Here is a 24,411-nt window from a genome sequence, read left to right on the forward strand (position 1 = left end):
TTCTCCAGGAACTTCTCCAAGCTGAGTCCATCCCACGGGGCACAGCCCCCCTCCAAGTGCTGCAGCGTGGGTCACTGTGCCCCGGGGTCAGTCCTGCCAGGACAGGCTGCTCCAGCGGGGCCCCTCTGGCCACGGGGGCACAGCCTCCTCTCAGGCATCCCCGTGCTCCAGCGTGGCTGCTCCGGGGGCTGCAGGGGGATCTCTGCATCCCCATGGATCTGCAGGGGGATCTCTGCATTCCCATTGATCTGCCGGGGGATCTCTGCATCTGGTACTGCCGTTTTTGGAGGAGCCAGGAATAGGCTGAGCTCTGCCTGAAGCTCTTCTCACATTCCCCACACCCTTCCCAGCACAGGGAGACTTTTACCTCCTCTCAGCTCTCCAGGCTGGGTTTGCAGCCCCTCCTCGTGTGGGATCTCTGGAGCTTTTCCTCCCCGTTGGATTCCTGCGCCGTGGAGCCGTTCCAAATGGCCTCTTCCACGAGGTTCTGTGGCAGGGATTTGTTCTCCCTGGTCTCTGTCTGCAGCTCAATGCCTGGGGGAGGAAGGACAAGGAGAGGAAGAGACAGGGAGAAGGGAAAAGGAAAAGTCAGGAGGAGAGGAAGGAACAAGAAGGAACAAGTGAGGAAGGAGATGGGAAAGGAACGTGGATGGATGAAGGACAGAATGAGGAGAAGAAGGAGGGAGGACAAGGAGAAGATGGGATTTGCCTCCATGCCAGAGGGAAGGGGAAGGAGATCCCCCCAGTCCATCCCTGGCAGGATGGCGTTGGCAGTGAGGCTGTCCTGCAGCGATGCTGGGCTGGGAGATGGAGCAGCAGGGAGGGGAAAGGGGCAGTGATTCCTCCTGCCCTGCCTGGCTGTCCCAGTCTGGAGCGTCCTGGCGCTGCCGAGGCCCTTGGAGCGTCCGGCACTCAGGAGCCCGGAGCTCACGGCTGCTTTATAAAGCTGACAAAGTCGGCAGGATGGGTCTGGGTATGATCTCAGCAAACTGGGTTTATTGGTACAGGAACAGGGGACAGAGCTGAACAGGGTCCAGGGACAAAGACAGGGAGCAAGCTGAGGGCACAGGGGGGTTTTTATATGGGGTAGTGAGGGTGGAGCTGAGGGTCAGGGTCCAATGGATATGGGGGAAAATGGGGCAAAGGAGGGGTTAAGGGTCGGGACAGCTAATAGGGAAACAGGGGCAGAGGAATGCAGTAAACTGGGGCCAATGGGGGGACAGAGAGGGAGAACATTCTAGGGACTAACCAGAGATGGGTAATAGGGGGTGAACTAGGGTAATTAGGCCAACGGGCCAATGGGGTAACATAACTTTCCATAAATCAGCATGTGCCTGCAAAGATCTGTGGGAGAAGCAAGCTTCTCACCATAACCTTGAAATCTATTCTTCCTATTGGGGACCAGTCCTCCACGGGTGGGAGATTGAGACTCCCATGGGCCTCCACACCAGTGCATCTTCCTTTTCCTCGCAGCCTCCTTCTCCTCCGTCCAGACAAAGTTTAGGATTGACCAATCCTGGCTTTGGGGGAAGAACAAGGGGTGAGCACCTTGGGTTTTGTGAGAAATGAGCCCCACTCTTTAGAATTTTTGAAAGTTTAATAAGGAATAATAAAGGACAAATCAGTAACAGCGCTGGGTGTTGGCAATGGCCAGAGGCACACTGGTTAACCACAGCAACTCTTCTTGTCTAGTTTCTCCATTGTATTGTTCAAATACATATTCATAATGATTGTACATATTCAAACATTTCTTTGAACTCATTTACATGTTCCAGGAATTCTTGAAGATGTCCCTGCTCGCTGTGGGGCACCAGGTCCAGATGAGCTCGAAAGGAGCCTGCCAGGCCACAGCGGGCGAGGATTCTGCTCGCTCTGCGCGTGGAACGCAGCGAGACTGGAGACTATCGGAGGGGGCCCCACAAGAAAACCCCTCCCTGACGCTGCTGCTTCCCCTGCAGCCCTTGGCTCTCACCTGCAGCAGCTCCTGGGCAGCCCAGCGCCGCTCCTCGTCCGGCTCCAGGCTGCACTCAAGGCAGTCCCGCAGCAGAGCCGACAGGCGCCGGGGCTCCTGCAGCTGCGGGGTCCCGTTCTGCCGGATCAGAGCGCGAGCCTGCAGGGAAAGCAAACTCAGCGCTCTGCCAGCTCCCTTCACACCCACACGGGCTCACATCCACCCCGGGGCCTCAGCCCCAGCTCCAGGGCCACTTTCCTCCCTGCCAGAGATGCTGCTCAGAGCTCATTTTGCTATGCCAAGCAAAAAACCCAAACCCTGCGGCTGCCACAGCCACTGCAACATCCAAATGATCTCGCTTTGAGAGACAGCTTCATTGGCTGACTCTGTTAGTAGGAACCTCCATCAGAAATAGCCCATTTTGCTTCTCCAAATATGGACACCAGCTTTACAGGCCATTTTCCAGAGTCAGTGTGGTCTGCCTGTGTTATTTCAGAGGATTCTTCCATCAAGTGCATCTCTGCAGTGCCACTGACACTCAAGTAAATGCATTCCTGATGCCCCATCCCAGAAACTGCCAGGCAAGAAACAGGAGGTTTGTGATGCTGAAAGCTCAGGCTTGGTGACATGGAGAAAGTAGCTTGGACTAGGAAAGAAATGTGTTGGACTATGGGGATGTTAAACAATCATCTTCATGTTTTCAACAAGTTTCCCAGTGAGAAGAATCAGGGGGAAATCATCTCGCAAAACCTCTTTTAGAAACTCCTGCAGAAAACTTGTTGGGTTTGGGGGAGGAATGTGGGGTTGGTGTGGGGTTTTCTTCCAAGGTAACATTAGAGCTGATGCATTTGCTTCACATTTGCAGGTCATCCTCACAGCCAGAAGAGCTGCAACAACGTAAATCCCAAAGCAAATTGTTGCTGGAGATTGCGGAATATTCGTCTGTGTTGAGGCTGGAGTGCTCTGGGAATTCCCTTCCCATGTGCAGAAACCTCCAGCTGCTGCTCCCAGTGCAGGGTCCCCCTGTGCTCGCAGCCTCTGCAGCCCCTGGAGAATTTGCCTCTTACCATGGCCGCCGTTTCCCTGAAGTAAGGAGGTTCTCCTTCCACCATCTCGATGGTCACAATGCCGAAGGACCAGATGTTCACCTTGGGGCCATAGGGAGATCTGGTCACAACTTCTGGGGCCATCCAGTGAGCAGTGCTCACCATGGAGCTGCGCTGGTCCTGCTCAGGGCTGAGCTGAGCGCAGAGGCCAAAATCAGCTGAGGACAGAAACAAACCCTGTCAAAGGCAGCTGCAATGAGGAAACCAAGCACAGAGATTCCCCACGCTCAGTCTGAGAGTGCAGTAGTGAAGTCAGCTGGAAATGTCCTCAGGGCTGTAGCCAAGGAAAGATGGAACTGGGCCCTTCAGGAAACCATCAGCTTTCCTGCAGTGGCTTTTACTGATTCCCTTGGAGCTTTAGATTCCCACTGCTGGCCCTCTGGAAGGGCCATGGCCAGAGCAAAGGCACTGCTGGCCCCCTGCTCCTCTCCTGAGCTCTCTGCAGGGGCAGCCGCTCTCAGCTGGCAGCAGGGGCCGGGCAGTGCCCCCAGCAGCCCTTGTGGGGCTCTGGCCCTCCCTGGGAAGCAGCCCCAGCCCCGCAGCCCGGGAGCGCCGTGCCTGGCCAGGAACACCCACCCAGCCTGACAGAGCCGTCCATGCCCAGGAGGATGTTGGAGCTCTGCAGATCCCTGTGGATCACCCGGTTGGAATGGAGGAAATCCAGGCCCTGCAGACACTGAGAGAGAACAAGAAACATGAGGGCAAAAACCAATGGCCAGAATATATCACACCAGAAAGGACAGCTCAGAATTCTGCCAGCAGCAGCTTTGCTGTGACAGGCCAGGAGTGCAGTGCACACAAGCTCCAGGCAAAGGGCTCAAGGCAAAGCTGAGAACAGCAAATCAAATCCAAACCACACAGAGAGTACCACAACAGCAGGAGAGAGAACAAGAACAGAGTAGAAGTGCAGTGATGCTGGACGCCGTTCACTGCAGAGGCTCTTTCTTCTCCAGCTCATGAAAACAACTCAGAAACAAAGCCCTGAGCATGGAGCCACTCCTGTTCTCACACCCTGTTTGGAAGGACCATCGTGTCCCAGCCATGGGAGTGACAAGCAGGATCCCTCACCTCCCGACTGACAGCTGCCATCTCTCCTTCAGCCATGCGTGTCTGTCTGACAACGTCCCGCAAAGTTCCTCCATTCATGTATTCCATCACCAGCCAGAGATCTCCATCAACAAGGAAGCTGGAAGAGGAAAGCAATGGCATGGAGATGAAAGTGCAGAGCTCAATTCCCCCATGGAAAAGCCTGGAGTGGAGCTTTGTTTCCAGGTCACTTGTCAGTGAGGACAGAATCAGATGGAGAGACATTCCTGCCAGGCTGCACAGCCCTTGGAATCTGCACAGTCTAAAGGGGAAGGAGACACCTGCGAGAAAGGAGAGGCCTTAGATGGCAAGCAGGTGAAAAATGCAGTTTAGCAACAGCCCAGATCAATGTGGAACCACAACCCTTGGCCCCAGCTGGTTCAGCTTCTGAACTCATCAGTTCCACCATTCCCTCCAGAACAAGGCAACACAACTGCCAGGGTTATCCAGGGGAGGAGGCCGTGCAGCACTTGGTACAAAAGCAGTCAGAAAACCTTTCAGAAAGTCCCTTCAGAAACAGGCAAGGCCAGTGAAAAATGGGCAAATGAGGCATTTCTGGGAACAAGAACCCGATCTTCCTGGCAACTGTAGCAATGGAAAAGGGCTGGGAAGAAGAAGCCAAGGGAAATAATTTCTGCTGTGGTTTATCAGCACTTGTTGGGAGACACAGCAAACGGGGTCAACTTGAAGGAAAAACCAAAGCAAAGCAACAAAAGCACATGGAGGGAGTGAACTGCCAGGCTGTTGGTTTGGGAAGATGTGGCTGGGTCAGGCATTTTCAAAACAGGCTACAGACTCTGGATGCCAGGAAAGGTTAACGCAGGGCCCAGGCTCGGGATCAGAGCTGAATCACTCACCTGTCCAAAGAGTTGACAATGTTGGGGCTCTTCTTGTCCTTCAGGAGCAGGATCTCATTCACAGCTCGTTCCCTGTTCTGCCCTCTGAGACTCATTTTCTTGATGGCCACCTGAAGGGACATTGCAGCCTTGAACTGGAGGAGTCTGTGGCAGGAGGCCACAGCAAACACGGAGCGAGTCTTTGTGGAGCGACGGAGCCGGGCTGTGCCAAACTGCCTTGGGATGGGACACCAGAGCTCAGCAAGGGCCATTCCCACAGCCCATTGCTCTGCCAGCTGGGGGCTGCTTACAGGACACATGGCCAGGGACATTTGGCCTTGCAAGCTCTGCAGAAATGGTCCCTCAGCTGTCAGCCTCAAAGCTCTAACAACATTCTCTGCACCTACAGTCTTCTCAAATGGCCTCAACACGCTCATTATTATTATTCAAACCCATTTTGCAAGCAGGAGGTAATTCTGGTTCTGTGAAAACAGAGCAAAACAGCCAGGAACCCTTTAGCAATTCTATGGGATTTGGTCATGATTTCAGATCCAGCTGCTCTGTTTGGGATTGCACAACAAAGCAGACACGCACACCCATTGCTCAGGTGATCCCTGTCACAGGCTGTCACTGACACCAGACCCAAACACAACTGCAGGCTTTAGGAGAGAGCTTTGCTCTGGACATCCATCTCCTCATTTCTCTCCCTCTCTCTCTGTGAACAGCTGATGTAGGACTAAAACCCCAAACTGAGCCCAAGCAGGATCTCTCCCTAATCAGGCCTTGAGGTATCCTTTGAAAATGAAAGGCAGGATGGAAATAATAGTGTTATAGTTTAGCTAATAAGAGCTAAATAATGTTCCTGTCTGAGGCCGGGATGAAGATCAATTGGGCCTCAGTCTCCAGCAGCTGATGCATTCACACTTTTAGATATGAAGGCCAAGCCAGCGTGTCCTGCTCTGACAGACACCGCTGCCCTCCTTGCATTCCTTTGGCGCTTCAGAAGGACCAAGTCTGTCCCAGCTGTGCTCTGCAGGCTGACACTGCTCTGCCTTCAGAGGAGCAGCCTGGGCAGGAAAGCTCTGCTGGCCCCCAAAGCTGCAGCCACAGCTCCCAGCAGAGGGGAAAGCCCTGGAGAGCTGCCAGACGTGCTGGGCGTGTTGGCACTGACCTCTCCTCCAGTGGCCCTGTCGAGTCCTTTATAAACGGCTCCGAATGCCCTGGAGACAAAACAGCAGAGAAGAAAGAAGCAGCGCTTTAGGCCCTGGCAGGGAAAGCCAGCCCAGACAGGAGATCTCTGCTGCCTGCAGCGTTCACAAACACCTGGGTGCATCGACCCTTCCAACAACAGCACAGCAGCCACCAGCCCTCTGCCATGCAAGGTGTGCAGGAGAAAACTGAGACCCAACACCAAGGAATTGGGCTGGAGCAGATCCCAATGTCCACCCTGAATTGCTTTAGTTGAAAACCTGAGGTGAGAAATGGGTGTCTAAAGACCTGGCAAAGAATGCATTTCATCCTTTTCCATTTCCTGCCTAAGACCTGCAGGTTCCACAAGGGCCCTGCCATCAGGCAGGTGATGCATTTTCCCCCAGAGTGCATCAGCTCTGTGTCTGTTACTGAATGAATGGGGTCTGCTACCTATGAGAAGAAGAGAAGATCTTCCAGGTCCTGCTCCTTGCTGCAGGCAGGACACTGCCAGGCTCAGGGGCCTTTGACGGCACCTTCTGACCACAGTTATCAATTCTGATCAGGACTGAGAGACAGCAGGATGGTAGCCCAGTGTCTGGAGGTGCTTGGAGCTCTCCTGACTTCTCACTTGATCCTGCACCAGCACAACACCCGGCCCTGCTTGTGCAGCAGCAGCTGTCGTGCACTTACCCTTGGCCAATCTGCTCCACTTCCAGGTATTTCTCGGCAGGCTCCGCCTTGCTCATGGTGTTCCCTGAAAGAAACCACGTGGAAGACGCTCCCTCCCAGAGTGAGACCCTGCCTTGCAGCAGAGCCACAACCAGCCCCACTCCCTGGGGCCGTGAGCCCCTTGGTGTCAGCCGGGGAAGGACAATAAATGGCTCGGTGACATTCAGCTGCAGAGCAACACTGGGTGCAGCTGATGCCCAGATACACACACAGCACCTGCTCGGGCACCCAGGAACAGAGCAGACGTACTCAGCTGCATCAGGCACCACTCCCCTCTCCCCTCTGGCTGCCCTGCTGTGCTGCTGTCAGAATGTTCAGCCCAGGATCCCACAGCGGAGGGAGGTTCATTGTCCTCTTCCCAAGCAGAGGGAGCTTCTCCATCCTCTTCCCAAAATGCTGCAGCTTCTCCATCCTCTTCCCAAAACGCTGCAGGTTCGCCATCATCTTTCCAAGCCAGGGGATGTTCGCTGTCCACTTCCCACACTGGGGGATGTTCACTCTCCTCTTCCCAAGCCACAGGATGTGCTCCATCCTCATCCCACACCGGGAGATGTCCTCCATCCTCATCCCACACCGGGAGATGTCCTCCATCCTCATCCCACTCTGTGGGGGCTTGGCCATTCTGGTCCCACACCAGGGGACATCCACCGTCCTCGTCCCAGGCCGGGAGATGTCCCCTGTCCTTGTCCCACCCCGCGGCAGCCTCGCCGTTGCATTCCCACCCCGCGGGATGTTCTCCCTCGTCTCCCAAAGCAGCGGGAAGTTCACTGTCATCTCCCGGCACTGAGGGAAGTTCACCATCGTCTCCCAGAGCAGCGGGAAGCTCACTGCTGTCTTCCTCCTCTTGGGCCTCCTCTTTGGAAGCAGAGGGAGCCCCAGGAGGTGCTGGTGCTGCTTTTGTGCCCTGTGGACAGACGGCAGCGTGAGGGATGGGAAGTTCTATCTCAGTTATCACCTTATTTATCCTCAGCTGCACATCCAGCTGCACTAAGCAGAAATGGGGTTTGGAGCTGTTCCAACTAACAATGGGCTAAAGTCGACATTGCCACTTATTGTTGGGAATTCGATATTCCACCATGGCTCAAGCCAGCAAGCAATCCTCTGCCTGCAAAACCAGACCTGCAGCTCTTCAAAAACTCTTCAGCAGAAAAGGAGAAAACTGCCAGAGATCCCTTTGCTGCTGCTGCTGCTGCAAAGACACTGACAGGAACTTTCCTTCAGCCTCCCAGGCTGGCCCTCGACTGCCACATGCCGAGCTCACAACTTGCTGCACAATTCCAAACACCAAAGGTGCCTTTCCCACTCACCGAAGGAGGAGCTGCTCAGAATCCAGACATGAGGTGCCCTGCAATGGGAGAGGGAACATGAACCAGATGCTGTTAGGAGAAAAACTGCCAGTGCTGGGAAATGCCACGGAGCAAGGCAACCCCGAGAGAGCATTTTGCTCTCACAGCATCTCTCCAGGAGCCACAGTCCCTTCCCACAGCAATCAAGAGAACAGCACAAAATACTGGGCTGGGTCAGTTCTTGGCTGGAGCAGCAAAGGGAGGGAGTTCCAGGCTCTGCTGGCACAGACTCCCTGCTTGAGGGAACAGAACCCCCCAGGGCTCATTGCAGATGCTGTGCATGCCCCGCTGGCTGCAGACACCCCCTTTTTCAGCTGCAGCTGCTGGCAGGAGCTCTCCCAAAGCAATGGTGTTTTCATGGCCATTTGGTTCCAAAATCAACTCAGCTCCAGAGGAAGAACAGAAAGCACACAGCAAGCCCAAAGCCACAGATGCTGCACCGAGGGAAAACCTCAACTTACGTGCCAAGTGGGTTAAAAAATACCCTGAATAAGCCACAGAGTACAGAGTGCAAACTGCAGCAGCCACGTGCTGGATCATTTTGGCTGCGCTGCACACGCCTGCAGCCTGTAGCCCTGCAAGCACAGAAGGACAGGGCTGGGCTGGCTGCTGAGAATGCCTCGGGCAGGAGGATCCTCCGGCAGTGAGCCCAGAGCCACTCTGGGCACTGAGGCCTCCGTGTCCCACAGCAACGGGAACACCACGGGGACGTGGCGCTGTTCCTGTGACATCCCAGCAGCAGCTCACGCAGAAACCGCCTGGAAGGTTCTCCTGTGTCACAAAGGAGCACAAAGAGCCCTCCCAGGGCACAGCCCATGGCCCAAAGGATGCAAGAGGAACTGGGAAAATGCAGCAAACAAGGACACCCCATAGCCCAGCCTGAACACTGAGGAGAACAAGGACAGGACCAAAGCAAAGGAAACGTGACCTTTAGTCACTGATAGTTCTGACTAAAAGCAGCAAGCCTTGTTCCATCTGGGATCTTTGTTCTAGTTCTAAAAACAAGCAAGGGTCTCCACTCTAAATACACAGAAGGCAGGAACTGGGGAGGAGGTGGGATTAGGAAGGAGGAGGAGGAGGAGGGAGAGAGGAAAAGGGGGAACAGGAAGAGGAGGAGCAGGAGCAGGAACAGGAGGAACAGGAGGTTCCAGTGCCCCCTGTGGCCGCAGCCGCGGGACCATCGCCCCCACCTCGTCCTGCAGGTGAGCGGGGAGGGGGAGGTTGTCCCAAATCTATCGGGGGGTCCCTGAGAGGGTTTTTTATTGGGATGTGTGTGGAGCTCGCAGATTGTGGAATTGACCCCAAATATCATCTGGTGTCTCTGGGAGGTTTTGTTTTCTCTGTGTGTGTAGGTTTGGATCTTGCAGGAGCCCAAAGCTGAGCCCCTTGGGGGGATCTTTGGGGGCCCACGTGGCCATTGCCCAGTATGGGCAGGGGAGGACATTGGTCCTGGGGACCCCCGGGAGAGCAGAGGAGGGGAACCCCTGGGACCCCCAGAGTGGGGAGAGCAGAGGGGGGAGATCCCAGAGCTGGGGGACCCAGGCAGACTGGAAAGGGGGGGAGCCTGGAGAGGAGGGACCCCTGGGATCCCTGGGATCTCAGAGCAGAGCATCAGGGGAGAAGGGACCCCATGGACCCCAGAAGCCCCTGGATCATCCCTAAGCAGGACGGCGGAGAATGGAGAACCCCTGGAACCATTGGACCCCCATGATCCCAAGGAAAGGAAACCTCTGGAACCCCAAAAGTGGAGAGATCAGTGATAGGGAACTCCTGGGAGAGTTTTTTCAGCTGAATCTTGATGTGTGGAGATTTTCATGGACACAAGACTCCTGCTGAGTTCTAGAGATGGACCTGGCCAGGAGGGGCCTCTACTCCAAGGCGCTCCCACCTTGGTTTCCCCAAACCAGGATCTGTCATTCCCAAGCTGTGGCCAGATGGAGGAGGAGGAAAAGGCCCAGAGATCCCTCACGAGGAGGGGCTGCAAACCCAGCCCAGGGAGGTGTGAGGAGGAAAGAGCCCCCCTGAGCCAGGAAGGCGGCCGGAGATCCAGCCCGAGCTCAGAGCTGGTGGAGAAGCCTCATGGCAGGGAGAAGCCCCACAAGTGCTTGGAATGTGGGAAGGGTTTCAGCTACAGCTCCACCCTGATGGAACACCTGAACATCCACCCTGGGGAGAGGCCCTGGGAGTGTGGGGAATGTGGGAAGAGCTTCAGTGGGACCTCCGGCCTCACCAAGCACCACAAGATCCACACTGGGGAACAGCCCTAGGAGTGCTTGGAATGTCAGAAGAGCTTCAGGTGAAATTCAGAGGTCATCACTCACAAGACCTTCCAGACCAGGGAGAGACCCTGCGAGTGTCCCGAGTGTGGGAAGAGCTTCGTGCGCTGCTGCAGCTCCATCCCCCATGGGAGGATCCGCGCTGGATGATCCCCAGTGACCCCCGTTGGGCAGAGCCCTGGTGACCCCTGTTCTGGGTGATCCGTGTTGGGATGGGGGAAGGTGTTGGAGAGATTTCTTTCCCTTCTCCTTGTGCTGCTGTGATTTGGTTGGTAATAAATTCCCTCCGTGTGCCCAGGCCGGCTCTGTTGTACCCGTGCCGGATTTGCTGAGGGATCTCTCCTGGTCCTTGTCCCCAGCCAGGAACCCTCGGTTCCATTTTCTGTCCCTGTGCAGCTGCGGGGGCAGGGACAGAGCGGCTCTGGGGGTGCCTGGCATCGGGCCAGCGTCACCGCTCGCCACGGGCACCGCTGAGATCCCGCGCCCCTGGGCACGCATTGCTGGGCTCACCTGAGCTCCCACCTGCCCAGCGCCCCAAGGTTCCCCCTCCCCAAAAAACCCCCAGCCCGAGGCTGCAGCGGCCCGGAAAGGCCTCAGCCAATGGCAGCGCAGGCAGGAGGCGTTGCAGCCAATGAGATCTCGGGGCGTTGTATTGCGTCATCGGTTGCCGGGCAGAGCCCGTGGCCGATCGCTGCCCAAAAGTGGCGGCAGCCAATGAGAGCGCGCGGCGCTGTCGAGCCCGCCCTGCTCCGGACGGGTGCTCCCAGCGCAGCGCGGCTGCTTTGGGGCTGCTGCTCCCTGCCCGGCCCCGGCCATGGGGCGAGGGGCGGCAGCTGGGGCCCTACTGGTGGCACTGGTGGTGCTGGGAGCCCCCGCGGCTGCGGGCGCGGAGCTCTCGGGTGAGCGGGGGTCGGGAGGTGCTGGGACAGGGGGGGAGAAGGGGGAAAAGGGGGCGAAGGGGGGAGCCCGGAATGGAGGGGGGGGAGGAGGGGACCCCCCAAAGGGAGAGCGGGAGGGGCTGAGGGGTGGGGGGAGGGGAGGGAGGGGTGGGAGAGGGTGGGGTACGGGGGAAAAGCGGAGGGAGGGACCCCCAAACTGAGCCTGAGGGGGCTGGGGATTGGGGGATTTGTGGGAAAATGTGGGGAATGGGCCCCTAAAAGTGATTTGGGGATCGGCCGGAGGTGGGAGGGGAGAGGATGTGGAAGGGGAAATGGGAGAAGGGCGGCAAAGAGGAAGCGGCAGCGCGGGCAGGAGGGTCCCGTGGCGGCCGTGGGGCACAGGGGGTGCGGCGTGGGGATCCAGGGTGGCCCCCGCAGCTCCGGGGGTGCTGCTGGGGAGTGCTGGGGAGGCACCACTGACCTGTGTCATGGACACTCACAGGGGTGTTCCAGCTGTTGTTTTTCTGCAAGTGCCACTTCATTAACGGCACGGAGAAGGTGAAGTTCGTGGAGAGGCGCATCTACAACCGGCTGCAGTACACGATGTTCGACAGCGATGTGGGGCACTACGTGGGGTTCACCCCCCCTGGGGAAAGGAACGCCAGGTACTTGAACAGCCACCCGGAATGGATGGAGTACAAACGCGGTCAAGTGGACACGTACTGCCGGCCAACTACGAAATGACCACCCCGTTCATCACGGAGCGCCGAGGTGAGCGCGGGGCGGAGCCTGTCCCCTCGGGCCCTGCCCTACCAGTGACCCTGGAGCCGCTCAAAACCTCCCTGGGAATTGCCCCAGAGCCCTCAGCCCTCCTTGGGCCCATCCCCAGCGCCCGTTGTCCCCCTCAGTGACCCCCCCCAGTCCATCCCAGTGCCCGCCCGCGCGTCCATTTCAGCGACGCGTACAACTGACGCTACTCAGCCAATCAGAGCGCGTTTCTCTGATGACTCATCTGTTGCCAGGCAGACCCGCAGCGCCGAGTGCCCCGCGCTGGACTCGGCCTCCCAGTGCCGCGCACTTCATTCCCGGTTCCATCCCAGTCCCTCCCAGTCCATTCCCAGATCCCTCCCAGTGCCTTCTCAGTCCTTCTCACTTATTCCCATTTAATTCCCACAGCACCATCCTCAATCCCTGGGGCCCTCATTTCCTCCTATTTCCTCCAAGCCACCCAAGTTCCTCCCAGTCAATTCCCAGTGCGTTTCCAGTTACTCCCAGTCCTTCCCAGTCCCACCCACCCCCTCCAAATCAATTCCCAGTCCATTCCCAGTTCACTCCTTCTCTCCCACGGCCCCCCCATCCCCTACTACCCTCTCTCAGTGCCACCCAATCCATCCCAGTCCATCCCCATTCCATTCCCAGTCCTTCCCAGTCCATTCCCAGTCCCTCCCCAGCCCAGCCCTCCCCTCTCTCTCCCAGTGCCCCCCAGCTGATCCCAGTGCGTCCCCGCTCTCTCTCTCTCTCTCTCTCTCCCAGTGCCCCCCAGCGTGTCCATCTCGCTGGTGCCCCCCTCGAGCTCCCAGCCCGGCCCCGGCCGCCTGCTCTGCTCCGTGATGGATTTCTACCCTGCTGCCATCCAGGTGAGGTGGTTCCAGGGCCAGCAGGAGCTCTCGGAGCACGTGGTGGCCACCGACGTGGTCCCCAACGGGGACTGGACCTACCAGCTGCTGGTGCTGCTGGAAACCCCGCCCCGGCGCGGGCTCACCTACAGCTGCCAGGTGGAGCACGTCAGCCTGGAGCAGCCCCTGAGCCGGCACTGAGGTATGGGGGAGCCCCTGGGGGCGCTGGCAGAGCCACTGGGCTGTGCTGGGAGCCACTGGGAGGGAGCTGGAGAGAGCCGGGCTGGGACTGGGAGAGGGGCTGGGGGCTGGGGAAGGGCTGGGAAGGGGTTTGGGGGATGCTGGGGAGGGTGGGATGGGGTTGGGGGGTCCTGGTGGGCACTGGGAGGGAGTCTGGGGGTTCTGGGTGTGACTGGGAGGGACTTTGGGGGTTCTGGGTGTGACTGGGAGGGAGTTTGGGGGTGCTGGGAGTGACTGGGAGGGAGTTTGGGGGCGCTGGGTGTGACTGGGAGGGATCGCAGTGAGCCCGGAGGCGCTGGAAGGAGATCGGCCATGGCAAAGCGGGGCTCGCCATGAGCTCGGTTGTGCTGGGCACAGACTGGGAGGGCTCTGGCTGAGTCCTGCTGGGGCTGCCAAGGGACTGCGAGAGGCTTTGGGGCTCCTGGGGCGCTGGGGGGCAACTGGGAGGGGGCTGTGGGATCCTCAGAGGGATGGGAGGGGCTTTGGTGGCTCCTGGCCAGGACAAAAAGGGATCCCGGGGAGGTTTCAGGGGGTCCTGGCAGGGCTGGGGGCCACAGGGAGGGCACTGGGAGGGGCTGGGGGTGTCCGTGAGAGGTTTTGGGGGTGCTGAGCCCTGCGGACCCCCCAGAGATGCCGCCGGACGCCGCCCGCAGCAAGATGCTGACGGGCATCGGGGGCTTCGTCTTGGGCTTCGTCTTCCTGGCGCTGGGGCTCGGCTTTTACGTGCGCAAGAAGGTCAGGGCGGGTGCCGGGGGTGGCGTCCCGGCCGTGGCGGAGCGTGTGCGCTCCCGCCGGGGCCCCCAGCCCGGTGTCACCCCCTTTTCTCTGCCCACAGAGCTCCTGAGCCGGCGGCGGCCGCAGCCCCTCCCCGTGGGCTCGGGCCCGGCCGGGACCCCCCCGCTCCATCCCGCTCCGCTGATTTTGGGGGGGGTCCCGTTTCCCCCCAGCCCCGCTGGCGCTCTGCCCCCGCCCAGTGCCTGCTCCCAGTGCTCCCAATAAAGCTTCCCAGTTGGCCCCGGGGCCGTTTATTGGGGGGCGATGGGGAGGGATTTGGGGGGGGCGGTGATGGGACGGATTTGGGCAAAGGGAGGGGGACAAAGGGTGGGGGCTGGGCCCGGGGGGAGCGGTAGGAGGGGGAGGTGGAAGGAGCGGGGGACGCGAGAGAGAAGAGGGGAAGGAGGCGGGATGAGGAACGAGGAGGAGCTGGAGGAGCCATTGAACCGGGGGAGGAGAGGCGGGAGGAAGAGGATGGGGAGATGAAGAGAGGAGCAGAAACCAGAGAAGCAGCAGAGATCCTCCGGCCTTCACCGAGGTGTCCACGCGGGGAGCCAGGAAGATGTGGAGCCCCCAGCCAGGTGTGTTCCCAACGCGGGGGCTCTGACCCTGGGGGTCACCCGGGATTATCCAGCGTGGATCCTCCAACGGGGGCTGGACCTGGAGCGGGGCACGGAGCTCATCCCGCACCGGGGCACGGCGGGATCCACGGGCATCGACCCCTCCCTCATCAAAGGACAGCTTTCAGTTACAGTGGTTAGGACAACTAGTTAGTTATGGTAGTTAGCACTGGTATTTAGTTATGGTAGTTAGCACTGCTAGTTAGTTATGGTAGTTAGCACAGCCTGTTTGTTATGGCAGTTTTTCGAATACAAACTCTCTCAAACCTCAACTCCCCTGACGTGTCCCTTCCCTCTCCCGCCGTGACTCAGCTGCCCGGAGCAATGTGAGGGGAGAGTGGGCCCAGCCTGGCCCAGAGCTGAGCCCCAGCAGAGCCCTGGCAGAGCCCAGAGCAGCCTCGGCACCTGCAGAGTCAGCCTGGAAGGAGGCGCTTGGAGCCTTCTCGGCTGCACCCGGCTCTTGGTTACAAACTGGGTGTGCTGGAAAATGCCACCGGCTCTGCAGGAGGGCAGAAGGGGCCCGGGGAAGGCCCAGGTGCTCCATGCAAGGGAAAAACCTGCCCTGGGTTTGTTATAAATAACTAGGTAGTGTTGGCTTTTGCTATTATGTATTGACTTCTGCAAATTATTCTTAATCACAACAATTTTGATAGAGTACAGCTTGTAATCACTTTTCACTGCTTTTGCTACAGTATAATTTGTCAGCTTTTTGTGGCCAATGCCCTGGCCCCTGTGTAGCTCATATCCTCAGAACATCATTTATGGATGATATTTGAGTTTGTGGACTGTGTGAAAAACATACATTATAGTTTTGGCTTTTGCAAAATATTCAAGTGGATGCCATGTGTTGTGCATTAGAATGTTAACTTTTGCAGAAGTAGCTGTAGTTGTGAAATAATAACTAATGCTTTTATTTTTGTAACTAACTGACAATAATAACTCAGAGATATTTCTGAAAGAGCTAATGTTCTTTTAAAGTACTTGTGGAAATAGCTAAAAGCGTCTGCATGGTCAGATAACATTTAAGGAAGGGATGTGATGAGGCCCCTGCCACTGACCCTTCCACTGTCAATAACTGTCACCTGCTGAAACCACAGAACAGGGGCCCTTGTGAGGCAGTGACACACAACCCTCAAAACAGCAATCCATGATTCCTGCACGTGATCTAAAAAGGCGAGTTGGGGGTCAAACCAACCTAAAGAATTCCTGGAACATGTAAACGAGTTCAAAGAAATGTTTGAATCTGTACAATCATTATGAATATGTATTTGAACAATACAATGGAGAAACTAGACAAGAAGAGTTGCTGTGAGTAACCGGTGTGCCTCTGGCCATTGCCAACACCCAGCGCTGTTACTGATTTGTCCCTTCTTATTCCTTATTAAACTTTCAAAAGTTCTAAAGAGTGAGGCTCATTTCTCACAAAACCCAAGGTGCTCACCCCATGTTCTTCCCCCAAAGCCAGGATTTGTCAATCCCAAAATTTGCCTGGATGGAGGAGAAGGAGGCTGCGAGGAAAAGGAAGATGCACTGGTGTGGAGGCCCATGGGAGTCTCAATCTCCCACCCATGGAGGACTGGTCCCCAATAAGAAGAATAGATTTCAAGGTTATGGTGAGAAGCTTGCTTCTCCCACAGATCTTTGCAGGCACATGCTGATTTATGGAAAGTTCTGTTACCCCATTGGCCCGTTGGCCTAATTACCCTAGTTCACCCCCTGTTACCCATCTCTGGTTAGTCCCTAGAATGTTCTCCCTCTCTGTCCCCCCATTGGCCCCAGTTTACTGCATTCCTCTGTCCCTGTTTCCCTATTAGCTGTCCCGACCCTTAACCCCTCCTTTTCCCCATTTTCCCCCATATCCATTGGACCCTGACCCTCAGCTCCACCCTCACTACCCCATATCAAAACCCCCTGTGCCCTCAGCTTGCACCCTGTCTTTGTGCCTGGACCCTGTTCAGCTCTGTCCCCTGTTCCTGTACCAATAAACCCAGTTTGCTGAGATCATACCCAGACCCATCCTGCCGACTTTGTCAGCTTTATAAAGCAGCCGTGAGCTCCGGGCTCCTGAGCGCCGGACGCTCCAGGGGCCTCGGCAGCGCCAGGACGCTCCAGACTGGGACAGCCAGGCAGGGCAGGAGGAATCACTGCCCCTTTCCCCTCCCTGCTGCTCCATCTCCCAGCCCAGCATCGCTGCAGGACAGCCTCACTGCCAACGCCATCCTGCCAGGGATGGACTGGGGGGATCTCCTTCCCCTTCCCTCTGGCATGGAGGCAAATCCCATCTTCTCCTTGTCCTCCCTCCTTCTTCTCCTCATTCTGTCCTTCATCCATCCACGTTTCTTTCCCATCTCCTTCCTCACTTGTTCCTTCTTGTTCCTTCCTCTCCTCCTGCCTTTTCCGTTTCCCTTCTCCCTGTCTCTTCCTCTCCTTGTCCTTACTCCCCCAGGCATTGAGCTGCGGACAGAGACCAGGGAGAACAAATCCCTGCCACAGAACCTCGTGGAAGAGGCCATTTGGAACGGCTCCACGGCGCAGGAATCCAACGGGGAGGAAAAGCCCCAGAGATCCCACACGAGGAGGGGCTGCAAACCCAGCCCGGGGAGCTATGAGGAGGTAAAACCGTCCCTGTGCCGGGAAGGGTGTGGGGAATGTGAGAAGAGCTTCAGGCAGAGCTCAGCCTATTTCTGGTGCCTCCAAAAACGGCGGTGCCAGATGCAGAGATCCCCCTGCAGATCCATGGGGATGCAGAGATCCCCCCGTAGATCCATGGGGATGCAGAGATCCCCCCGCAGATCCATGGGGATGCAGAGATCCCCCTGCAGATCCATGGGGATGCAGAGATCCCCCTGCAGCCCCCGGAGCAGCCACGCTGGAGCACGGGGATGCCTGAGAGGAGGCTGTGACCCCGTGGCCAGAGGGGCCCCGCTGGAGCAGCCTGTCCTGGCAGGACTGACCCCGGGGCACAGTGACCCACGCTGCAGCACTTGGAGGGGGGCTGTGCCCCGTGGGATGGACTCAGCTTGGAGAAGTTCCTGGAGAAGTCTCCGGTGGGAGAGAGCCCAGGGTGCAGCAGGGGAACGACTCCTGTCCCTGAGCAGAGGGAGAAGCCCCGGGGCATGAAGTGAGCACGGCCCCATTCCCTGTCTCCGGCACTGCCGGGGTAGGAGGTGCAGCTGGAAGGAGGGAGGCGTGGGGGAAGGCTGGATTTAAGGCTCTTCACTTACTTCTCATTATCCTGCTCTGAGGTTTTGGGGTTTTCTGTCAGAAATCTCTCCCCTCCCCCACTCATCCACAGGGATTTGGGGCAGTTTTCCCTTTTTGGGGGAAATCAAAGCGATGCACTGCTGCTCCTAATTAGGGGTAGGAGAAGTGAGGCTCCAGGGCTTCCCGCTGAGCCCGGGCCACCGGAGCCGCAGTGCCGGGAAAGCCGTGGCGGGAGGTGCGGAGAAGTTTGTTTGTGTTTTCAGCTCAATCCCCTCGGGCCCGAGCCCGTTCCAGGGCTGTTCCTCATCTCCGGCTCTGCCCTCACGCAGCCCGGGGGACCCTGAGAGCGCGGGGCGAGGCTGTGCCATGTGCAGAGCCCGCCCCTGGCTGCGATTGGGCGACGGTGCCGTCCGTCGCGGTTCTGGCGCGCTGATTGGTGGGATCGGGGCGGGGCAGGGCCCCGGTGGCGGCCTGAGGGCGGCCGTGGCTCGGCAGCGGCGCCATTGGCGGAGCGTGTGTGCGGGCCCGGGAGCGGCGGGAGCGGCCGGAGCGCGGTGAGGCGGCGGCGGAGCTGGGAGGCGGCCGCAGCGCAGGTGGGAGCCGCGCTGGGTTGTGCGGGGGCTCGGGGCTCGCTGCGGGCCTCGGGGGCGGCAGGGGGCTCAGGCGGGTTCGTTGTGCCGTGTCCGGCGCGTGTTGCCGCTGGCGTGAGGGCGCTGCGGGAGCGGCTGCCCGCGGTCTCCTTGCGGCCGCTGCCTCGGCAGGAGCCGCTGCCGGAGCAGCGCTGGCTCGGCCCGGTTGCTGTGGCTGGGACAGAGGCGGCTGCCTGCCCCGTGCCCGGGGCTGTGCGGGGAAATTGACGTGGACGGAGGTTTCTGTGCCCAGAGGAGACAGAGGAGTCCTGTACAAGTGACTTTATTGCTGAGCAGAGGGAGAGGCCGTGGGGCATTTGCCGTGCGCTCGCTGCCATTGTTGTAGTTCGCAACCTCCTTTTTATCCTCATTTTCCCGGCCTCATCTCCCTCTCCCTTTGCCCACTGGCTGAGGTACTTGGAAGGTTCAGACTTCCACATCTGCCAACTGCATGTCCTTGTTAATGTGCATCTCCACTTTTGTAGAACAGCCGATATTCACGGCTGTCTTAAGTCTTTGCTCTTCTGGAAGTTCAGGAATGTAGCGGGACTTTCTGTGAGCAGCAGTCCATATTAATTAGTAACATGTATTGAAGCTGGTGGTTTCGCCCGTTACTTCCTTATCTACAAGCCCCTGGTCCCTCGCTCAGCTGCTGAATGAGCTGCACTCTCAAGGTGTGGAGCACGGTAAAAAGGTGAGAGTTGCTGTAGCACATGAGAGGAGAAACAGCATTCGTTTAACCCATGGACTGCCAGGGAGCCACAAAACCGTGTCCCATTCCCATCCTTTTCACGTTTGGGCCAATACATGAGCTGCTCTTTTGTTTCCGTTGGTTTTTTTTTCACCACTTTTCCTTTGTCATCTAAATGCCAACAGCAGTTTGAGTCATTTAGTTTTCCACAAACTCCTCTTTTTTCTGCTAACAGATGATCTGATCCCATCCCATGGTGAAATGTTGTTTTCCTCATTTCAGTGGATTGCTCAGCAGGAAGGTCAGGAGCTGGAGCTGTCTGGTTGGTTATTCCCAGGGCAGCTTGTAATCTAATGATGCCATTGAAATGAGAAATGGGTTCTGTGGCTCCTGATATGAATTGGTTCGGGTTCCCAGGGGCCGGTCCATGGTGTTGTCGGATTTGTTCTGGTGGCCTTTCCCCATTTTTGTCCGCTCTCTCCAGCTAGGGCTGCATCAATTGACTGCTTTTCTCTAATTAAATCATCAAATACTTGGATTCCCAACTGATTTCCCTGAATTTTTGGTAGCAAAAAGTCCCCAGTACCCTAATATACCCTGTATATAACACAGACAGTGACAGCAGATATTGGAGTGGGCAGAGGGATGATTCCCCCCCATTTATTTGTAGTGAAGTTTTCCCAACATTCTCCATTTGCTGTTTCCCTGTGCAGCTTCACCCGTTTCTGCTGCAGGGTCAGATATCCTCACCCTGGGCTCTGCCTTGAGCTGTGCAAATTCCATCAGTGCAAGCAGGCAGAGCTTGGGGTGAGGGCAGAGGGAATCAGCCCAATTCCTGCCCCAGGCAAGAGACCCAGGTCCATTGTCCAGGCTTTGCCCAGCAGTGTTCATTTGCATTTCTAAAGCTCCTCTGCAGGCTGCCTGGAATGAAGCTTCTCTTCCAGGGCAGCCACCTCGTGAGTCACATGTGGCCCCCCACAGAATCTGGTTTTTTTGCAAAAAGTATCAACTATTTACGAGTTAAAAGTATTATGGTAATGCTCTTCAATTTTGCAAAATGCAGTGTTAAAAACGCCAATCACTTGTTTTTAAATTTTTTTAAAATTTAATAGTAATAAAATGGTTATAAAAATAGTAATACAATTAGAGTAATAATAATTTGGACAAACTGAATTAGGACAATATGAGACAATAAATACAAAGTGTTACGGATGTCCCGGTACCGCCCAGCACGAGCCTCAAAAGGACACCCGTTAACAAAGGATTAACCCTTAAAAACCATAGCCTGTTGCATATTCATACACTTCATACATGATGCATAAATTCCATTCAAATACAGGATTCTGTCTGGTCATCCTCAGTTTCTTCCTCCAAATCCTAACAGCGCCTTCGAGGTGGGAAGAAGTTGGTTTCTTCTGATAAGAGGGCAATAAATTCTTCTCTGAAAGATTTAGGTGTCCTGTGGCTGCTATCTCGCTGTGAGTCCTTTCTTTTTAAAAAAGTATCCTGCATAGCATCGTTTCTATTTAAACAATTTTTATAATCTAAAACTATATTTAACACAGTACTTAAGAAAACTAATACAGCATTACTTTCTAAAACAACACATATAATATTCATTTTAATATTTGCGAAAAGCCAATCATAAAATACATGCATTTTTCACATGCAGCATAAAGGCGAACATGGAATAACCCAGACCAAAAACTGATTCTCACAATTCTGTCCCAAACCCACCTGAAAATATAAAGTGTGAGTTTTATGAAAAATTTTTCTCATGTTGTAATTGTGTCACTGAAGCTGCAGGGAAAACAAAAACTCTCCAAGAATCTCTTTAGTGTTAGAGAGTCAAGGCATTGCTTGCTTCTGGCCAGGATGTGCAACAGAAATAATTTCTTTCACAAATAACCCTGGCTGTGCAGAAAAAATCATTCCATGGCATGTGAGTTTTACTGGATTTTTCCTAAACTTTATGTAGTCTGAACCAATCTAAATCCCCTGGTTTAATGTTCATTGCTTCCATGTTGTGTAGGTTTTTAGTATTTGGTTTCCTGTTGGACCCGGATTTCTTCCCCTCTGCTGTGAATTCGGTCCACACTCGTGGATTTCCTTCTCAGCCTTTTCCAGACCAGGTGTCTCCAGCTGTGCCGGGGGCAGTGTCTGGGGTAGCTGTTGGTTGCTGTTTGCTGCTGGGCGTTGATGTTTTGTTGCTGGTCGTTATCTCTGTGGGTGTCTTTTGGGCTATTCCCAGTCTGTTGAGATGTTGAACTCATCTCCGTTGAGTGGTGTAACAGCCCTTAAATAAAACCTTTAAAATTCCTTTCCCCAAGGCAAAGACAAACCAAGCCTGAGGAGAGAAAGATTTAAAAGAACCAAAATGGGTACATTTTGCAGCAATGCAGTCGCAGTCAGCCCAGAGTGTGGGTGTGAGTGAGCCCCAGAGTGGAATTGTGCCGTGGTGCTCCCCAGCAGCTGTGGCAGTGCAGGCCCAGCCAGCGCTGAAGCTGCAGCAGTGGCAGCGAGGCTTGGCCGCAGTGGCTGGAGGTGCCAGAGGAGGGTGGCCAGGATTTCCGAGGGTTTGAGCAGAGGATCTGTGGGCAGGCCCAGGGGCTTGGGCCGCTGTGGAGCCCTGGCTGCTGCTGCGTTGCCTTCAGGGCAGGCTCAGGGGCGGCTGCCATGGTCCTGCTGCAGGCGGGAAGTGCAAATCTCCGGGGCTTCAGAGCCCCTGAGGCCAGGCTGAGGGGTCCCCCCGTGTTCAGCTGTGCTGGCGGCTGTTTCTGGCCTCAGGGACACTTGGCATGGGCCCCTTGGCCACCAGTGGTGCTGCTTTGCACTCCTTAGGCAGGAGCCGATGTCCTGGCTGGGTGTTGGCAACAGCAAAGTGCCAGGGCAGGCTCTGTGCCAGCCCAGCTTCCTGTGGGAGAATCTACCTTGATCTCTGCTCCAGTGCTTGCTGAAGCAGTGAGAATTGCTTTTGCCCCCCTGTTAGATGCTATGGTGTCAGCAGAAGATATTGAAGCCTTCCTGCTGAGGGCATTTCAGTGCCAGGCTCTTAGAAGCACCCAGAGCTCCTTGGGTTGAGCTGAGCATGGGGCGGTGACCTGCGCTTTGTCTGATTCCCCTTCCTTAATAACAGCCTGTCTTGTAGCTCTTTTCCCTTCTGCTGCCCTTGCAGAGCCATCCACAAACACATTTTGTCCCTCAGGCCTGGGAATGTCCCATCAATCTCTCCCAGCCTGGGTCGGGAGCTCTGTCCCTTGAGTGCAGTCCTGGGTTCCTTGCCAGCCCCTCTCCAGGCTGTTCAAACAGGAGGCTGGGTTAAACCCTTGCCCTGTCCTCAGTTCTGAATCCTCCTGTGCCATTGAACAAGTTTCGTACTGTAATAACCGAGCCCTGCTCATCCATTTAGAGGCTCTTTTGGTTGTCAAAGCTTTAACTTGCTGCCAGACTTGAACTCTAGGAGATCCTCCTGTTGTCATCAGTTTTCAGCCTGAGCTCCCACGGAAGCTGTGGCTGCAGAATTCTGCAGACAATGAGGCTGCTCTCTGGCCACTGGGTTAAACATTTTAGCACAAGAATTCCTTTGGCAAGACCCTGTTTAACATCCACCTATAATTCAGATTCTTTTACCCTGTCTGGATGGGCAAGGGCAGCCGCCTCAGTTAATCTTCATTTTAACACTTGAAAATTCTGTGTTTCCTCCTCCTGTCCATACATCCAGTTTGTTGACTGTCAGGATAGGAGTGTTACAGGGAGACACCCCTGGCTCCAAAAGCCCTGCCTTCTATAGGGACTCAATACCAGGCTGTGAGCCCTTCCTTCCCTCCCCTGGAACAGGGTATTGCTTGTCCTGGTTGCTTTGAAGTAATTTGTAGAGGCTCCATATCTAATTTTCCCTCTTTCCCTGGGGCTGCCCACACTTCTGGGTTCACTTCAGCATAGGCCTGGCCAGACATTTGACACAGAGGTACAACAGAACTGGTCTCTGTATCACCTTTTATAATATTAATTTGTGTTCTGAGTTTAGAGATCCAATCCCTTCCCAGTAAATCATGATAACAATTAGGAGCAAATAAAAATTCATGCATTTCAAACCCATCTCCCACAAGTGCTAACAGTGGTTGAATAAAACCATACATCTTTCCCACTTATCTCATGAATAATCCAAGAATTTTTGGGTCGAAGATTCAGAGTGCATTGAGAGGCTCCTGTGTCCATCAGAAAATGCCTCCTCTCAATGCAGACCGAGCTGAATGTTCTCAAGGGCTCCAGTGTGGAGGGTCCCTGGTGTGATGGGAGCTGTGACAGCCCTGCCAATCCATGTCCATCAAGGGGTGGACTTGCTGGTCCTGAGGGTGCTGCTGTCTGTGCTTGCAGTGTCCTTGTGCCCTGCAGCTGGAGCCCTGATTCCTTGCCAGGGGCTGTTAGGGTGGGCTGTCCCCTGCCGAGGAGGGCAATGCCTCTGCCGGGTGCTTGTGGCCGAGCCCGTGCCCTGGGTGCCGGGGCCCCCTTGGGCCCTGGGGTTGATCCCTCAGGGGCTGTAGGAACTCTGCCCTAGCCTTTGCCTTCAGCTTGGCCTTTTGCTGCTCCCTTCTTGCATTCACCTGCTGGGCCTTTGTGCCCAAGTGCTGCAGGGCCTTCTTCTGCCCCTCCTGCAGCCCCCCTCAGTGCCTGTGGGTGCTCATCCTCTGAAAGCTGCTGAGCTTTCTGTAAAATCATTTGTATCTCCAGTAACCCTAACAAAATCCTTAAAAGACAATCTCCATGCTAAAATGTATAATCCACGTTTCCCAGGTGTTCCTTGCTCCTCGTCCCTGTGCTCAGGGTGCCCTCCCCAGCCCGTATCCCAGAGCCGGTCCCTGTCCTGCCGCAGTGTCCAAAGGCGCCCCCCGGCGGGCAGGGCCGGCAGCTCCACGGGGCCGGGCAGCGGCCGGGGCGTCCCGCAGCCTCCTGGGGGCCGGGGGCCACTGCCGGCCCTGCCCGGGGCTGGTGGGGTCAGGCAGCGCCCGGCGCTGAGCCCCGGCTGCCCCACAGCCCCGGCCCGGCCCCGCAGCTCCCCCCAGGCCCCCAGCCCGTGCTCCCGGTCCCGCACCTCTGCGCCCGCTGCTGCCGCTGCCTCCCACAGAGAAACCCCCTGAAACCCTGACCTCCTTGTTTTCCTCTCCTGGAAACCGGGGATGCAAATGATCAGCTGGCAAATGTTGAGGATAAGACCCTGCTGAAAAACATCCCAGTCCT

The 24,411-nt window shown here is 56.2% G+C and overlaps 1 protein-coding gene and 1 pseudogene across 1 annotated transcript in view; one reads left to right on the plus strand and one right to left on the minus strand.

Annotated features, from left to right (window-relative positions):
* LOC139604915 (serine/threonine-protein kinase PAK 3-like) overlaps positions 1–24,411 on the minus strand; it is a 27,685-nt gene continuing 3,274 nt past the window's right edge. The window contains 12 exon segments of the mRNA XM_071456235.1: positions 1–320; positions 362–487; positions 1,973–2,110; positions 3,019–3,215; positions 3,634–3,733; positions 4,126–4,243; positions 5,001–5,110; positions 6,151–6,199; positions 6,861–6,924; positions 7,116–7,803; positions 10,134–10,246; positions 21,395–21,414. Of these exon segments, the coding sequence (XP_071312336.1) occupies positions 72–320; positions 362–487; positions 1,973–2,110; positions 3,019–3,215; positions 3,634–3,733; positions 4,126–4,243; positions 5,001–5,110; positions 6,151–6,199; positions 6,861–6,924; positions 7,116–7,803; positions 10,134–10,246; positions 21,395–21,414 (1,972 nt within the window). The 3' untranslated portion in view covers positions 1–71.
* LOC139604971 (H-2 class II histocompatibility antigen, I-E beta chain-like) lies at positions 11,280–13,216 on the plus strand (annotated as a pseudogene).

The sequence above is a fragment of the Agelaius tricolor genome, unplaced genomic scaffold (genome assembly GCF_023055355.1).
Source record: "Agelaius tricolor isolate 1412-34295 unplaced genomic scaffold, bAgeTri1.0.p SCAF_57, whole genome shotgun sequence".
Classification (NCBI taxonomy): domain Eukaryota; kingdom Metazoa; phylum Chordata; class Aves; order Passeriformes; family Icteridae; genus Agelaius; species Agelaius tricolor.